At 47.3% G+C, this 15,247-nt stretch overlaps 1 protein-coding gene and 1 long non-coding RNA gene across 2 annotated transcripts; one reads left to right on the forward strand and one right to left on the reverse strand.

Moving 5' to 3' along the window:
- Positions 1 to 603: 603 nt before the first annotated feature.
- On the reverse strand, positions 604 to 3,293 carry DDIT4 (DNA damage inducible transcript 4). Its single transcript, XM_081007237.1, has 3 exons — positions 3,136 to 3,293; positions 2,733 to 2,986; positions 604 to 2,059 (listed from the first exon to the last, which is right to left on the reverse strand). Exons 2-3 carry the CDS (start codon positions 2,908 to 2,910, stop codon positions 1,566 to 1,568), a joined length of 672 nt encoding a protein of 223 aa, XP_080863363.1. The 5' UTR covers positions 2,911 to 2,986; positions 3,136 to 3,293; the 3' UTR covers positions 604 to 1,565.
- A 673-nt stretch (positions 3,294 to 3,966) lies between these two features.
- Positions 3,967 to 14,109, forward strand: LOC308477799. Its single transcript, XR_013986709.1, has 4 exons — positions 3,967 to 4,226; positions 12,061 to 12,213; positions 12,803 to 12,870; positions 13,438 to 14,109. It is a non-coding gene; the product is annotated as an uncharacterized lncRNA (long non-coding RNA).
- Positions 14,110 to 15,247: the final 1,138 nt, after the last annotated feature.

The raw sequence follows: 15,247 nt of genomic DNA on the forward strand, positions 1-15,247 counted from the left end.
CTCTGGGAGTAGCTGTGGGGAAGGAAGTAAATAATTCAGATAGGTACAACACACAAGGCCTTCTGCCCTTGATGGAATGATCTCCATTGTACTGGTAGACATGCCCATATCCTTTTGAGGCCTTTATGCTAGTTGGTTTAAACCCCATTTGACAACCTGGTCATGAACAGGCATTTTTGGCTACGGGTCAATTGGCACCCTAGGCTTAGCAAATTTGAAGAGGCAACCACAGAACTACTGACCAAGGTGTCCATTCCAATCTTACATCAAAGCAAGGGGCTTTTCTCTCCAGCTCGCTCCCAGCATCCAGGTTCTTAAGACAGTACAATCTGAAGGAAGGAGGTATGTCCATAAGATGTTTGAAAATTGGGATTCGGGTGGAGAGAGGCACAGTGGGAACAACCGAGTGCATTGTTTTCCCGTCACTCAACCATATTTGAAAATAGAGGCCGCAGGCCAAATTTGATTCTAGGAAACCTCCAGTGTCCCAAAGCCCATTTCAGAAATCAATCATCCAATTTCAGAAGTCAATCATCCAACTCCCATCACCTTTTTGCAGCCCCAGTTAAAACACTGGCAAGGAAAAGGAAGGAGAGAAGCAGATTATTAGAAATGTTTTTATTAGAAAAGTAAAAAAACCAACAGTTGCATAGGAGTCTTCAAAAACTTGAACATCAAGTGTATTCCATGTGAACTGTAACCAATGGAAGCACTACAGACCGACTGCGAGGGTTCCTGCCCCCCCCACCCAACCCCAGCCCAGCATCACCTCACACCTCCCTCAAACATACATCACCAGGATACCCAACCATGACAGAGCACACTCCACCTTGTGTGCCCTGTGCCTCCCACACTGGTCTCATTCAGGAAAAAAATAAACACGAACAGAGCTGCGTAAATGATGCATGGTGGATTTAACGCCCTCATTCATTCAGAAGTCCTTATATTTAGCTGCCCTAGTGTGTCAGTAGTGGAGCTTCTTCATGCCCTTCTGTTCAAAACAATGCAACACATTCTTGGGTCCCTTTAGACCTTAAAACACATATAAACAATTGTCCATGCACCTCACCACTCACCAGATATCCATTGATTACTATCTAAGATTTTTTCTTTCCGATTTCTAAAAAAAGAAAAGTTTATCACAAAAAAGCAGGCAACCTTCATCTATCCGTAGTGGCAGCCCTGCTGTTATGTCATCAGCTGTCAGGAAAAAAAATACTGCTAAAGTTGTCCCACGTGTCAGACAAGGATTTTTTTAAAGCTAGCACATTGTTTCCAGGGGGCTTTTTTTTGTCAGTTACTAAAAAGCAGAGTGCTGTTGTTGTTGTTTTTAATTTTCAAACCTTGCCTTCCTCCTCCTCTTTGGACTACCTGCCTAGTATCACTTGTTAAGTCAATCTTCCATCTAAATCTAACCTACAGTGGCTCAAGAGGACAGCCGCGTCTTGGAAACGGCTTGTGTTCCACAGCCCTTTAAACACGCCTCCTCCCCACTTTGGACCGGTGCTGGCCATTATCTTTAAGAGAGTAAATGCTCAGTTTTAGTTCCAACCAGGAGACACTTCTCAGCACTCTTCTATGAGCAACTGCTCAGAGCTATACAGTTTCTTTTTAATGACCCTGAAGCCAGTGCTGAGCTTCAGCGATTGGCTGAAGCCTGGAGAAAAAGCAGAGCCGGAGCTAAAGAGTCCCTGGATTTTAGGCCAGAGGCGGGAATCCAGTCTTAGAACGAGAGTCAGCTGGAAGGTAGGCACCAGGCTGGGGTCCACAGCAATCTGCCCCACACTATGGCAACCCTTCCCTTGTTCCACGCACAAGTCGATGAGGGCCCCCCTCAAGCCACAGGGCTCCCTATAGGCCAAGTGGAGGAGCTCCTTGCCAACTTGGGCGATCAGCTGGCTTGGCATGAGGAGCCTGGAGGAGCGGTTGGAGTTGATCTTCGCTTTATTCAGACTGACTTGGATTAGCTTCATGAGATTGGCACACAGGAGCTCATCCTCCGGATCATTTAACAAGTCAAAGTCTGGCAAGGACACTTCATCCAGATATTCCTGGGCATCTGCAAACGAAGGAGAGACAACAGCCCCGTGACTACTCTGCTGCTAATGCTGCTGCGATACCTTTATTGCCACCCACCCTGCCAAGAAATCAAAACAGCTTTGTGCATTTCGTTGTTTTTAATTGGTGGAAGCCATTCTGGGCAACAAAAAGATCACATTATAAGCTTAAGGCAGCCGCTTCTCAGCAACCCCTCTGCTACAGAAGGCAGGCAACAAAGGCAGTGGCTGCTTGCTGGTTTGCCTATTAAACATACATAGCACTTTAAATTCCTATTTTGACCTGTAGTTGCCCATAATGCTCACTATCTCCCCCACCCCCCCCATCCTCCTCCAAGGCTTCCTTAAAGTAGGCCAATTCTGCATGCACTTAAATGGGAATCACTGAAGAGCTCCTTTTCTGCTTTAAAGGGGTGGGAAGGGGAGTTTTTAAACGGAATTAAGTAAACATGATAGAACTCCACTCCCACCCCGTCTATGTATGCAGGTCCCCAAAGCTCCCCCTATATTAGCATCCCTAGTCACCTCCCCCCAATCTGCTTAGACGTGGTACCCATTACAAGCAGCTCCCCGGCCCCAATTCTCCCGGCCCAGACCCGCATATGGAGGCCTAGGAGCCCGTTTTGCAGACATTAAGACAGACACCCCCGGTGAGATGGAGAAACCCCCACTTACCAGCTTCGGAGCTCAAGCTGCTATCCAGGGACTCGCAGTCGGAGCTCTCCAGCCGGGCGCTGCGGCCGACGGCCCCTTGGTAGGCGCTCTCCTTCTCCCAGGCGAAGGCGGGCGGGTTCTCCCTCTGCTCCGGGATGGGAGGCAGCGGGGAGGAGAAGCTGTCCCACGAGACTGGCATCGCTGCCCTTCTTCCCACGGCCGCTTTTCCACACCGGGGGTCGGAAGACGGGTGTCCGCTACTAGGATCGACGGCTCTGCAGCAAGGGGAAGAGGAGGGCGCAGGTGAGGATCGGAGTGGATCGGATCCCTACGTCTTAAGACCAACTCCAAAAGATAAAGGTCAGCAGAATCGACCACGGGACCCGTGCAAAACGGGCATCTAATGGAAAACCCATCTACTTACCGGCTTCAGGGCGCCCGTCGAGGAAGCTAGTGGAAGTAGCAGCAGCGCTGAGCCGTAGGACCCGTAAGAGGCGCGCAGCTGCCCGAGCGACCCCACTGCCACCCAACCTCCCTCCTCTGCCCTTTCGTTGGCACTGCGGTTCCACCCCCCCCGTCGCTCCGCCTTTAAATAGTCGGGTCAGGGGGTGTGCGCGCTCGGAAGCCCCGCCCCATTCCCTCCGCCGCGTTCGCCGCTTCGACTCTCCTGCTCCGCCGCAGCTCATTGGCCGGGAGCGGGAGCTGGGCCGCTCCAATGGAGAGGGAGCGCACGTTCGCAACGTTCTCTCCTGCCCGGTTACAGCAGCCTGGGACACGCCCCCTCCACCTTCTCCTCCTCCTCCTCCTCCTCGGCGCTGTTCTTGTTCTGCGGCTGCACGGGGATGGGGGCGGGGGGGGGAGGCTTGTGGCTGCGGCGAGGGGGTGGCGCAGGCTGCAGAACAATAGGCTGGTGTTGGAAGGTGGGGGGGGGACGGGGGAAAGGGGCGCAAAACAATGTGTGTGGCACCCACCCCTAAACTTCGCAACCCTCGATGCCCGATTGCAAAACTGCGCGTTTGCAATTGCACCCGGGTGCAAAGCCTGCAGAGTTCAACGGGACATCGCTCCCAAGGAAGCCCGAGGTGCATGCAAGCAGAAGGTCCCACGAACGCGTTTACTTGGAAATCAAGCCCCCCAATTGTGTGTGACAGAAAGAGAAAACTATGTAAATAACTCCCGCTAGGGATGGGAAAGGCTTACGGCTTCAGAAGAGCTTCTGCCAGTCGGTGTAGGCAGCACTAAGCTCGATGTGTGTCTCAGTATAAGGCAGCTTCCAAACTGGGGAGGGGGGGTTGCTTCTGAGTAAACCGCCCTTCAACGTGCATGGGATTCTAAGAGTGGGGAAGGCAAGCGATGGATCCCTCGCTGGGCGCCCATATCACGTAGCCAGCAGGCTCCGCTACAAACCAGTAGGGCCTGTTCTTATAACGCGCACTAGGATGGACGTTAGGAAAGGATCGGCGCAAGCCTACTGAAAAGCCCGTCCTATTGTATTCAAGTGCGGCTTACACCCAGGTAAGTGTGGGGTTAGGACCGCAGCCTTACAGAGTGAGTGGCGAGGTAGTTTTCATGGAATCAAAGAACTGCAAGGGACCTAAAGGATCATCCAGTTCAACCCCCCCCCCTACAATGTTGGAATCGAACACAATCGTGGAACTCGAACCCGAGACCCTGAGATTAAGAGTCTCTTGAGTTCTACGGATTGAGCTACCTGCTTTGTTCTCAATCCCAGTGTTACGGACGACCTGCGCTTTCCTCTCACGAAGCAGTGGCTCCTTTTGCATTTTGTTTTCCCCCGACACACAATAGATCTGTAGTTAAAAGGAAGGACACCGGTATCTCTCACACACCCCGATCCTAACCACGATGCTTGGCCAGAGAAATCTCTTGGATTTCAAGGGAATATCTGGCTGCCAACTTTAATTATAATATACCTCCGGACACTTCCAAAGCTTAAAGGATCCGTTTCCTATTTACAGTGTGCTCTCCCAAAGACCTTAACCGTGTAGGTATATGGCCGCGAAAGTAACAGTTGCATTAGCAGCCAGGTTACATTATTTTGACAAGCAGCCGAAGAAGTGAATCTTCCACAAAGCGGCCTGTAGAGGGATGTGTGCGTGTTTTGTTGCTGCAAAGATCAGGACACCCGCCCCCCGCAAAAGTACTTGTTATTATGCGCATTTCCATCGGGCTTTTCCTTGCAATACACAAGAGGAGTGATGTAAAAACGGGTCGGGACCCGTGTCGGACTCGGGTTCACACGTTAAGTGTTCGCCTCTCTGTCAACACTTTGGATCTCCAAAAAATAACAGGGTTTTTTTTATTATTATTGCGCCTGCATTGACGTCAGCTCATGTCTGGGCGCTGGTGCGCGCAGGGCCGCGCTATCGACTGACCGCCGCGGAGCTGATAAGGGCGGGTTTTGTTGCAATTCCTCGGGCAGAGGAGGAGGAGGCCGGTCGGTGCGACGACGAGCTCGGCACGTCGGGGAGCTCCGTAACTCGAGCCGAGCAGTCCAGCCGCAGCCAGAACTCACACGGCGAGCTCGGCTGGGCCCTAGCGCCTCCCGGGTTCCCAGCCGTGTAAATTGTTGCGGTAATTGCATCATGAGCGAGGGGGGAGGGAGGGGAGAGGAAGCACCCGGAGCTGCTGCAAAAAAACATATCGTTTCATCAGAAAGGAGGAAACTCCATATAATAAACTGCAGGACCTTTAAGAGGGCTTAAGGCCGGACTGACTCACCCGAGGTTTCTAGAAGAGAGGGCACTGAGTTTAGACAATGGGTAGGCAAACTAAGGCCCGGGGGCCGGATCCGGTTCAATCGCCTTCTAAATCTGGCCCGTGGACGGTCCGGGAATCAGCGTGTTTTTACATGAGTAGAATGTGTCCTTTTATTTAAAATGCATCTCTGGGTTATTTGTGGGGCATAGGAATTCGTTCATTATTTTTTCCCCAAAATATAGTCCAGCCCACCACAAGGTCTGAGGGACAGTGGACCGGCCCCCTGCTGAAAAAGTTTGCTGACCCCTAGTTTAGAGAAAGATGGGTCCAGTCCAATGCAGGCTTCACACATTAATTAGAGTAGGGGGGGAATAAATGAATTCTGAACATACTAAGAGCATCGACCTGGTGTCACAATAAGTTATTGGTTAGGTTGAAAGAGCAATGAGCCAGTTTTCGGATTTCCCCAAAACTTTTCTTCTTAAGTTCTTAAGTCAAGCAAAACCAAAACTAAAACAGCTGGCAGTCCTGGGAAATGGTAACTCGGGAAACGGTAATTTCTCTGTCCAGCGCACCAAACTTTTTCTCCCATCTGCTGATGGTGGCAGCAGGCCTTAGCAGATGGCTAGCCAAGTTGCATATATTTTCGTTTTCTCCCCCTTCCCCCACCTTTGCTACACTTTCTCTGGCCCATAAGTTTGGCTCCTGTTTTTATTTGCTTTTATATCATAAATGCTTTCAAATAGGCAAAATAAAAATATTCAGTGAGAGCAGATACATTTTTAAATGAAAATAACGGGGGGTGAAATTAAGCTTGCCAAAATGGAGAGGAAATTTGAGCAGGTATGGGAGTTCTGTGCCCCATGGGATGCGGGTGGTGCTGTGGTCTAAACCACTGAGCCTCTTGGGCTTGCCGATCGGAAGGTTGGTGGTTTGGATCCGCACTCCTGTTGCTCTGTCCCAGCTTAGCAGTTCAAAAGCATACCAGTGCAAGTAGATAAATAGGTACAGCTGTGGCAGGAAGGTAAATGGCGTTTCCATGCACTCTGGCACTCGTCACAGTCCTCAGTGCACCAGAAGTGGTTTAGTCATGCTGGACGCATGATCCGGAAAGCTGTCTGTGGACAAACGCCGGCTCCATCAGCCTGAAAAGCAAGATGAGTGCCATACTCCAGAGTCGCCTTTGACTGGACTTAACCATCCAGGGGTCCTTTCCCTTACCTTACCCCCTTTTTTAATCTACCTGTGTGCCCTATCCTGGGTTTCAGTTCACAGCGCTGCATAAATTGAAAAACAACAGAGCAGGGAGGAATACAAAAGAGGCCTCTCTGCCTCTTCCCTGGCACCCTCCAGAACTTGACACCCTGGCACCCCGCTCCACTAGCTTCTATGGGTAAGACGCCCCTGAGAACTGGTCCCCGCAATCCATTTAAAATGTGTGTGAAGCTGACTTAGGTTTATTTCCATCCTACTCGGGCACATCAGTGGCTGTGTTGTGGTACATGTCCAGACAAAAATCCACCATGCCCTGGCAAGTTTTAGGAAAGCAGGCCAGTACAAATCCATGAGTCAGGAGATTTGCCTTAGTTTTGTTTCCCCCATCTTGGTGCTCTCTAGATTATTATTATTATTATTATTATTATTGGTACTACAACTCCCAACATTCCTGACCATTGGTCATACTGCTTTGGGGTGATAGTAGTTGTAGTCCAAAGCATTTGCAAGGCACCAGGCTGCCATAGCCTTTGCATTTCTGCTTATGTTCCCCACATGCACATAAACAGTGAGACTGAAATGAAGAAGAAATCTAGAGAATCCTAATTAAAATGTCTCTCAACCTGATAGTAATAATGCTGCTCAGCATTTTATAGAGTGCTTGAAGACTGCTCAGAGCACTCAATCTATATTATTATCTCAATCGTTCTTAAAAGAACCCTGTAGGCATGCCAGTGTTATTATGTTCATAATGCCAATGGGAAGAATGGAGGAGGGGCAGACTTCAAGATCCCAGCTGGCCTAAGGGCATCTACTGAGTTCAGGGATGAGGTGAGATTTGAACCTGGGGAATTCCCAGCTCACATCCTGAGTCATTCAGCTGCTCTTGACATGTCCGCCCTATCCCAAAGTGACCAGATTTCCCATCAAAGGCGGGCACATTTATTTAAATGTTCACATGTTGCTTTTCCAACATTCAAACTGATTTCCACCTGTAATTTAAGTTTTTTATTTTAAAAAAATACAAAAAGAAGCAGTGTGTGTTCCTTATTTCAACAAGTTACTGTTTTCCTCCATCCTTCTCCAGAATGGCCCCCGTGATTTAAACTAGCCTGGTCCCATTGTTGCCTCGCAAGGTACCCCAAATTGCTCATCATTCAATTATTTTCATGGCAGCATCTCGTTTTACCCTTACATATTTATTTAGGAAGGTTTCTAGACTGCTCGATCACACAATGCTCAGGAACAGTATACATAACAAAAACAGCCATAAAACACAGCCCAAACCTATAAAACTCTCTGGGTTTATTCACGCTTACCTTTTGCTTCGCTGTTTCCAGGCACAGGACTGTACAGTGGTACCTCGGGTTACATACGCTTCAGGTCACATACACTTCAGGTTACATACGCTTCAGGTTAAAGACTCCGCTAACCCAGAAATAGTGCTTCAGGTTAAGAACTTTGCTTCAGGATGAGAACAGAAATTGTGCAGCAGCAGCGCAGCGGCAGCAGGAGGCCCCATTAGCTAAAGTGGTGCTTCAGGTTAAGAACAGTTGCAGGTTAAGAACAGACCTCTGGAACAAATTAAGTACTTAACCCGAGGTACCACTGTACTTGAAAGCTCTGTGTCCAGTGGTTTTGTTTGTTTGTTTTGCCCCAGAGTTCCCCTCCCCATGAAAACCCACTCTTTAGCACTCAATCAGAGCAAAAGTCCATTTTTGTTTTCCACAAATTTGTTTGTTCCAATTCAGAGCTAAAGAGCGGGGGTTTTCTTCTTGTGGAAAAGCCCCGCCCCCTTCACATACACGTCTATTCCAAGATAATCCAGATTCTGTGGTTTGTGGATTGCAGTCACAGAAGAATTTAAGTTGCATCAGTACTAGCATTTCTGCATGCCCAATGGAATAATCACACACACACACACACACACACACACACACACACACACGTCCTGCAGCTTCTCCTGATCCTGCTTCCTCAGCCAATTTAGTGGTGCATAGGGTGGGGAGAGAGGACGCCCTACTGTGCTATCGGTAGTCCTTGCATGGTTTTATGCTTGCGGGACCAGAATTCTCCTCCACCCCCACCTCCCATCCATTCCGGTTTCCGGGCTGCTGTGCCATTTTGGCCAAGAAAAAGTTAAGTGAGTGCAGCTAAATCAAAGTCAAAAGTCTGGTGGTCTAACCCAAATCAAGCCATGGAATAGAGGTGCAAGTGATATAGGCACCACAATAGGAGAATGAGAATGTTGTTTGTATGACCGTGAGCGATGGAGCGTTCATCCAGCATTCACCCCGATCCACTTTTTGGTGCATTTCCCAGCCACTTTCTAGACACCAAAAGGTTGCGTTTCAGAAGTGGGCTTGTAGGGTGACAGAGCACTTTAATCCACATTAAGCTTTATAAACACGCACCCAAAGCTCTGGTAGGTGCTTAAAACCCTCCAGCAAAATTCAGCAGGCTAGAACTGTACAGAGGTGGAGGATCTCCCCACCGCTGCCATGTCAGTGCTGTATATGTCAGAAGTGGAGAACCTGTGGCTTTCCAGAGGGTGTGCAACTTCAGATCCCACCTTGCATGGCCTTTGTGTCAGCCTTTGCTCATCCTTCCCCACATTGGTGCCTTCTAGATGTTGTTGGCCTAACCATTCTCACCATCCCTGACCACCGGTCAGGCTGTCTTGGGATGATGGGAGTTGTAGTCCAAAGCATTTTGGCCAGGGGCGCATCATATAGGTAGCTGTTTCATGGCTGTATTTTCCCACAGTTCTGCAGGGCAATTTTGAGCTGAAGAATGGCAGGAAGGAAGAGCTAAACATCTGCTTCTCCCTGTGCCGCTGCCCCTGAACAAAACTGGAGCCCCGTGTCTGCTTTAATTGTTGTTGAAAGTCAGGAAATTTGATTACAGATCTCCTGTGTTGTGTCTGTTTAGCCTTGGATATGTTCCTCCATAAAATGTCCCAGAATCCTTTGCAGCATGATAGGGTTCAGTGCTGGACACTAAGGAGCTCTTCTTCAGCCAAAAACTGGTGTAAAAAAAGTATTATTTAAAAGCAGAAAGATGGAGGGATTAAGTAGGCAACGACTTAATGATCAGATTCCTTTTATCTTCATAAAGCCAATGTTTATCAGGCATTGTAAACCAACAAAGTTCACCATTGAATATAGAAGATTATCCCCTTCATCTGCCCAGCCCTGTTTCCTCTCTCGTTAGAACCTGACATCCTGGTTGTGACTGCAAGCAATTGCCTTCTATTAAGATATTCCCCTGGTTTTTTCTCTCTATGCAAGCAGACGCTGGCATTGCTACAGAGGCTTGATGTCAATGGAGGAGGGGTGGGTTCCTAGCACAGCAAATGAGAGAGGAGGTGGATTCGTGAATCAGCCTTTCTTTCCTGGACAACTCTGAAGGAAATGATTGAAAGCCTCTTCCAATGGAAATTTACAGGTATTTTTATTAGCTGCCATAAAACAAAAGGTAGCAGCCCTCGGACCACACTTAGAACCATGTGGTTCTCTCTATGTGGTCATGTGACCTTGTGTGGGAATATCGTGGCACCCTGGGTTGTGAAACTGACCGGCAAGGGTGTATAATCAAGGCTGCATGGACAATGTGTAGCATCATTGCTGATAACACGGACACACAAAATAGTTCAACCCACAGATTCATTTGTTCAGTAGCATGTATTTTCAGTAGCAGGGAATTCACTTCCTTAGCCGTTCACTGTCATAAACTAGACTGATGGATGTTAAAATGGTGGCTTCTACTGAGGAAAAAGACCCCCTGCATCCCAGCCCAGCCTTCAGTGATGATGAGACCTGAAAAATAATGAATATGACAAACTTTTATAAGCCCTTCCGCTCACCGCTCCTGTAGTGCTTTTTTACTACTATGACTTCAAAATTATCCCTGCAATAATGAGGACTCAAAATCTGTTTTTCTAAGAAGCTAAATTAAAGGTTTTATACATTCTCACAATGTTCTGTGTGACGCACAAAACTGCTTTGCGGACTGTCTCATGGGACCCGCAGGATATGCATTACAAACCCCATATATAGTGGCTCATAGATTGTAAAGTCACTCCCAAAAAACATATACACTGCAGAGAAAGGTGTGTTTGTGTGTGTGTGTGTGTGTGCGCGCGCGATGTAGGCAATACATTATTGCTATTTACATTGCATCTGTTAAAATACATGTAGCCCTTGTTTAAAAATCCGTATTATTGTCTTGATATGTGGAAGCTTGCAAAATAGTGTGTGGTACTCAAATAAGTTTTACCTGTTGAAATGAATAAAGCTAACTTAAGTCCTATTCATTAACTTCAGCAGATGAGTAAAAATGAGCACATCCCTTGGCTGGAATTCAAAGTCATGCTGTGTTGAATGTTCCACCTCTACAAACCTATTAGCTTGCCAGACAGAACAATCCCTCCTCAACCCTGTGTGCTGTTGTGGGGGTTCTTCCATAGTTAATTTTGTGGGGTTCAGGGGGCAAACAGAAGGAGGAGAGGGGTTCATTAGGTTAACCCCACCCATTGCTTTTAGAAAAAAATGATGGTAAAATACAGTCTTAAAAAGGAAAGCAGCATTTCAAATCCCCCCCTCTTGAAAAAGCACATGCCCTTGCATGGCTGTGAGTATGGAGGACCATAAATGTGCCAGTCTCTGAAAAGCAGTGCAATCATTCATATGTTTTCAGTTGAATGCCACCCTTTTTTTCTGGCTGGTGGGGGGCTTGCTTGCTTTCTTTCTCTTCCGAGGGTCCACAGGTTGCCTTGGGTCATATCCAGTAGATCCTATGAAGATTTTATTTTTAAAACATGCACCCTGGTTTAAAGCAGCTAGCCACATGAAGACCAGTAACACAAGAATCATGTCAAGAAAGTAGCTCCAAACAGCAGCAGACAGGAGCAAAAGCAGCCAAATAGATAACCAAAGCTAAGCAAGCTCATAAATGTCATAAAAAGTAGTAAAATCAGAAGCAGAACATTGAAAAGAGGAGCCTAGCCCCAGCAAGGCAGCAAACAGAAGGGACCGAGACTGATGGTAAAAGGCCTCTCTGAAAAAGGCAGGTTTTATTTAGGCAGCTGGAAATATTCAGGGTAGTATCCAACATGATTAGATCCATTTAAATCAATGGAGTTATGTTGCTTAAATCCGCTGGTTTATGATTAACACTGGGTATGATCCTCAGTGTTGGTGCCACAACTGAAAAGGCCCTGCTTCTTATGGGTAGGCTGCCAGGGACGGTTTTGTAAATCATGTGTGCTCATGTGATGCACCATCACTGCAAAGGTTCTGATGCATTATAAAGGTGGTATATTCAAATAAAGTGTCGTCAATGTTTAGATGCAGGGAATACAACATTTTCTTTTGGTCTCATACAGTGCTCCTTTTATTTTGGAACTCTTTAGCTGGCAGCCCCAGCAGGTGAATGAGGAGGCAACAGCAGCGAAGGGGATGAACGGCAGGGCCTCTGTATCAGAGCACACCTTGACAGATGCCTCAGTCATGCTGGTCCTAGGCATCATCCCTGGTTGGCGAGAGAATATGCAGCAGAAACTCAGGTGTTGAGTGGAATGCAGGCGTGGGGTGGGGGGAAGATGGGAAGACATATGGGAGATGGTGGTCTTTAAGTTGCCCAGGTCCCTGAACCACTTAGGCCCTTAAAACTAAGAACTAGCACCAGAAGTGCTTCCTCCCAAGCTGTACCTGCACTGCTCTGCTCTTGAAGCCAGTGATTCAGCAACAACCTGACCATTTCTTTACATCTAACTTTAATTTTAAAAAAAGTGGCATTTTCTGAAAATGGTTTCTTCAAGCGTCCCCTGAAATGTCTGGCAAATGCTCTAAAATTGCATTTACCTAGGAAGCATGCTGTATTAGCAGATTCACGTTTTGCAAAGTCAAAGAAAAGGAACTGGACAAGTTAAGCATTTGACGCCACTGGACCCTAGGATGCAAATGAGTTTTATATGCTACAGATGGCGCACCATCTGTGCCCTGGGCTCAGCCTCGGGATCTGTTTTTAATGCCAGGGCTCTGAGTCCTGGAAAATGTGAAATAATCCTAACGAAACATGCCTTTGAGCATGTGCAGAGTGTCCCCTGCTCCCCATGGCCAACAAATAACCACAGCCTTTCTCCACACACCTAGGGCTATGGAACGGGGGCTTCTAGGACAGATGGCATCCTTGACCGCAGGCACACCTCTCCTGTTTGAATGTAAGCACTGGTTAGAGAAGGAGGGAAGGAATTAGGCCAGCTAGTTCTATTTGTAGATCCCACTAATGACTCAGCATGTCACCTTGGTGGCAACAAGGAGGAACCGGGTTTTTGCTCCAGTGAATCAATCTAGAAAAGAATTTAAAACTGTGTCTGATGCCTGCGCGGTGCTCTCAGACAGGTTTATACCTGAATGGTGCTCCTGTATGTCCAAATCTGCAATTTATTATCAAGCAGCCAAAGATCAGAATTTGTTAAAGGCTGGGGAGCATTTCCCATGGAAATGTAAGCATCTGTATTAATTCATTGGTAGCAACCCTCAATGTTTATTTTACTGCATTACTAAGGATAACTTTGATCATTGTGGAAGTCAGTATATATTTTTGAGCACTGTCCCTTCCTAAGGGATTAGTTTAGGAATGATGGAGCGGAAGATACAGGCAAAGGCTTCCAAGTGGCTGAGGGACACAGATTTAAGCTCAACCTGTTATTTTGCCCATGATTCTTGTGCCGGCCGCAGATTATTTGTGGGGGGACTCATACATCATTTGACCTCAATTTTCTCAGGACAATCGGTCCACTGCAGCTGACCTCAATTCCATCTACTGAAGTCATTTGTGTTGACTACAGACAAGCTGGCGACAATTCAGGGCGGGCTTGATTCGCGTTCATCATCGCCGACAGCATAGGTGACCTGCGAAGCAAATGGCGAGAGGCACGTTGTGAAGGGAAAGGTGCCGAGAACAGGAAGGACGGTTGCAGTCTGCACAGGACTACCTGTGATTACAAAATGTCGATAATACACAGGATGGCTCTCTTTGCTGCCTGGGGAGGGTGCTGTTAGCAGGGAAGAGGCTAACCCTTTACCACCACCACCACCCCGGCACCCACCCAACAGCTTATTTCTCCTTGTTCAAATAGCAGTTCTGGGTGGGTGGGAAAGCAGTATTCATTAGGCCCAAAGGCACAAAGAAAGAAAGAAGTCTAAGAAGACCCCACCCTAGCCCTGCTTAATCCTGGGGAAGAGGAAGGAGACACAACCACAACCACATTCTCTTGCCCATGGTTCTGGCAACAAGGACTTCAAAGCAGTCAAAAGCTTACCCTCCTTTTCCAGTACAGTCTCCCACACTGCTCTCAGGTTTCAGCCTTGCTGAATCTTTTAAGTGGCCGAAATCTTTCAAGTGGAGATTTGTATCCCAGTCTGTATCCATATCAGACTCAACAACAATGTTGCTGTTTCTTAATCAAGGCTTTTTCATTATTGGGTTGTTTTTTTAATTGTCAAATTGCCTTGGGATATTTTTTTATGAAAAGCTATCCGTAAATGAAATAAATAAACACATGAATAAACTGGCTGCCCATTATATATTGTCAGCGAAATAATTTCCTCACGCGAAAGCAAATTCATGTAGGTTTTCATTCTTTGCGAGGGGGGCGGGGAGGAGAGATGGTATCTTTATGTTGATTCACATTTACTTGCATCATATTAGGAGACAGAGCAACATTTTGTGGGGGAGCGGAATTTTGTCGATTATTGGTAATTGTCAAGCAGCTAAATAAATGAATAAAAGCAACAGCTGGGGGGGAAACCAACAGCCTAAAACTAATGGAACATTAGCATAAAAGCCACATAGAACAGGGACTGATCTTATGGGTTAAAGCATGCTTCCTCATCCTCAGCCCTCCAGATGTTTTTGGCCTACAACTCCCATGATCCCTAGCTAGCAGGACCAGTGGTCAGGGATGATGGGAATTGTAGTCTCAAAACATCTGGAGGGCTGAGGTTGAGGAAGCCTGGGTTAAAGCCTGGGCGAATGGATAAGTCTTTGCAGGATGTCTTCAGCACCTGATGGTTGCTACTTTATATATGGCAGAGGGAAGGGCATTCCATAATACAGGGGTAATGGCGGTGTCACACGTAGAATTTCCCCACAAGTAGAATGTTGGCCGAATGTCTGCAACAGACCATGGAGCTACCTATTAGGAGGTTGGATGGAGTTGGCTCTGAGGCCGTCTACCCCCAAAGGATTTAGAAGGATTCTGGCCTGTGATGTTAGAATCATGACTTGCAGGTCCTTCTGGTGCTCCAGGAAGGAGTAGGGCGTTGGTGCCTTACCTGCAAGGTTCCTGTCATTACACATCACAAGAGACCACTTGAGAGGTCCATCTTGCCATTTCTCAGTCTCATGGTATATGGCTGCTTGTGTATGCAATGAGAGGGAGAGGTGGGGAAATAGAAACATTCTTCCTTGGATGTTTTTAAGCAGAGGTTGGATGGCCATTGGTCATGTATGATCTAGTTGACATTGCGGTTGCATTAGATGACCCTTGGTGTCCCTCTACAATTCTATGATTCTATGTATTTATTTATTTT

Source organism: Podarcis pityusensis (assembly GCF_964106645.2).
Source record: "Podarcis pityusensis genome assembly, chromosome: 5".
NCBI lineage: Eukaryota > Metazoa > Chordata > Lepidosauria > Squamata > Lacertidae > Podarcis > Podarcis pityusensis.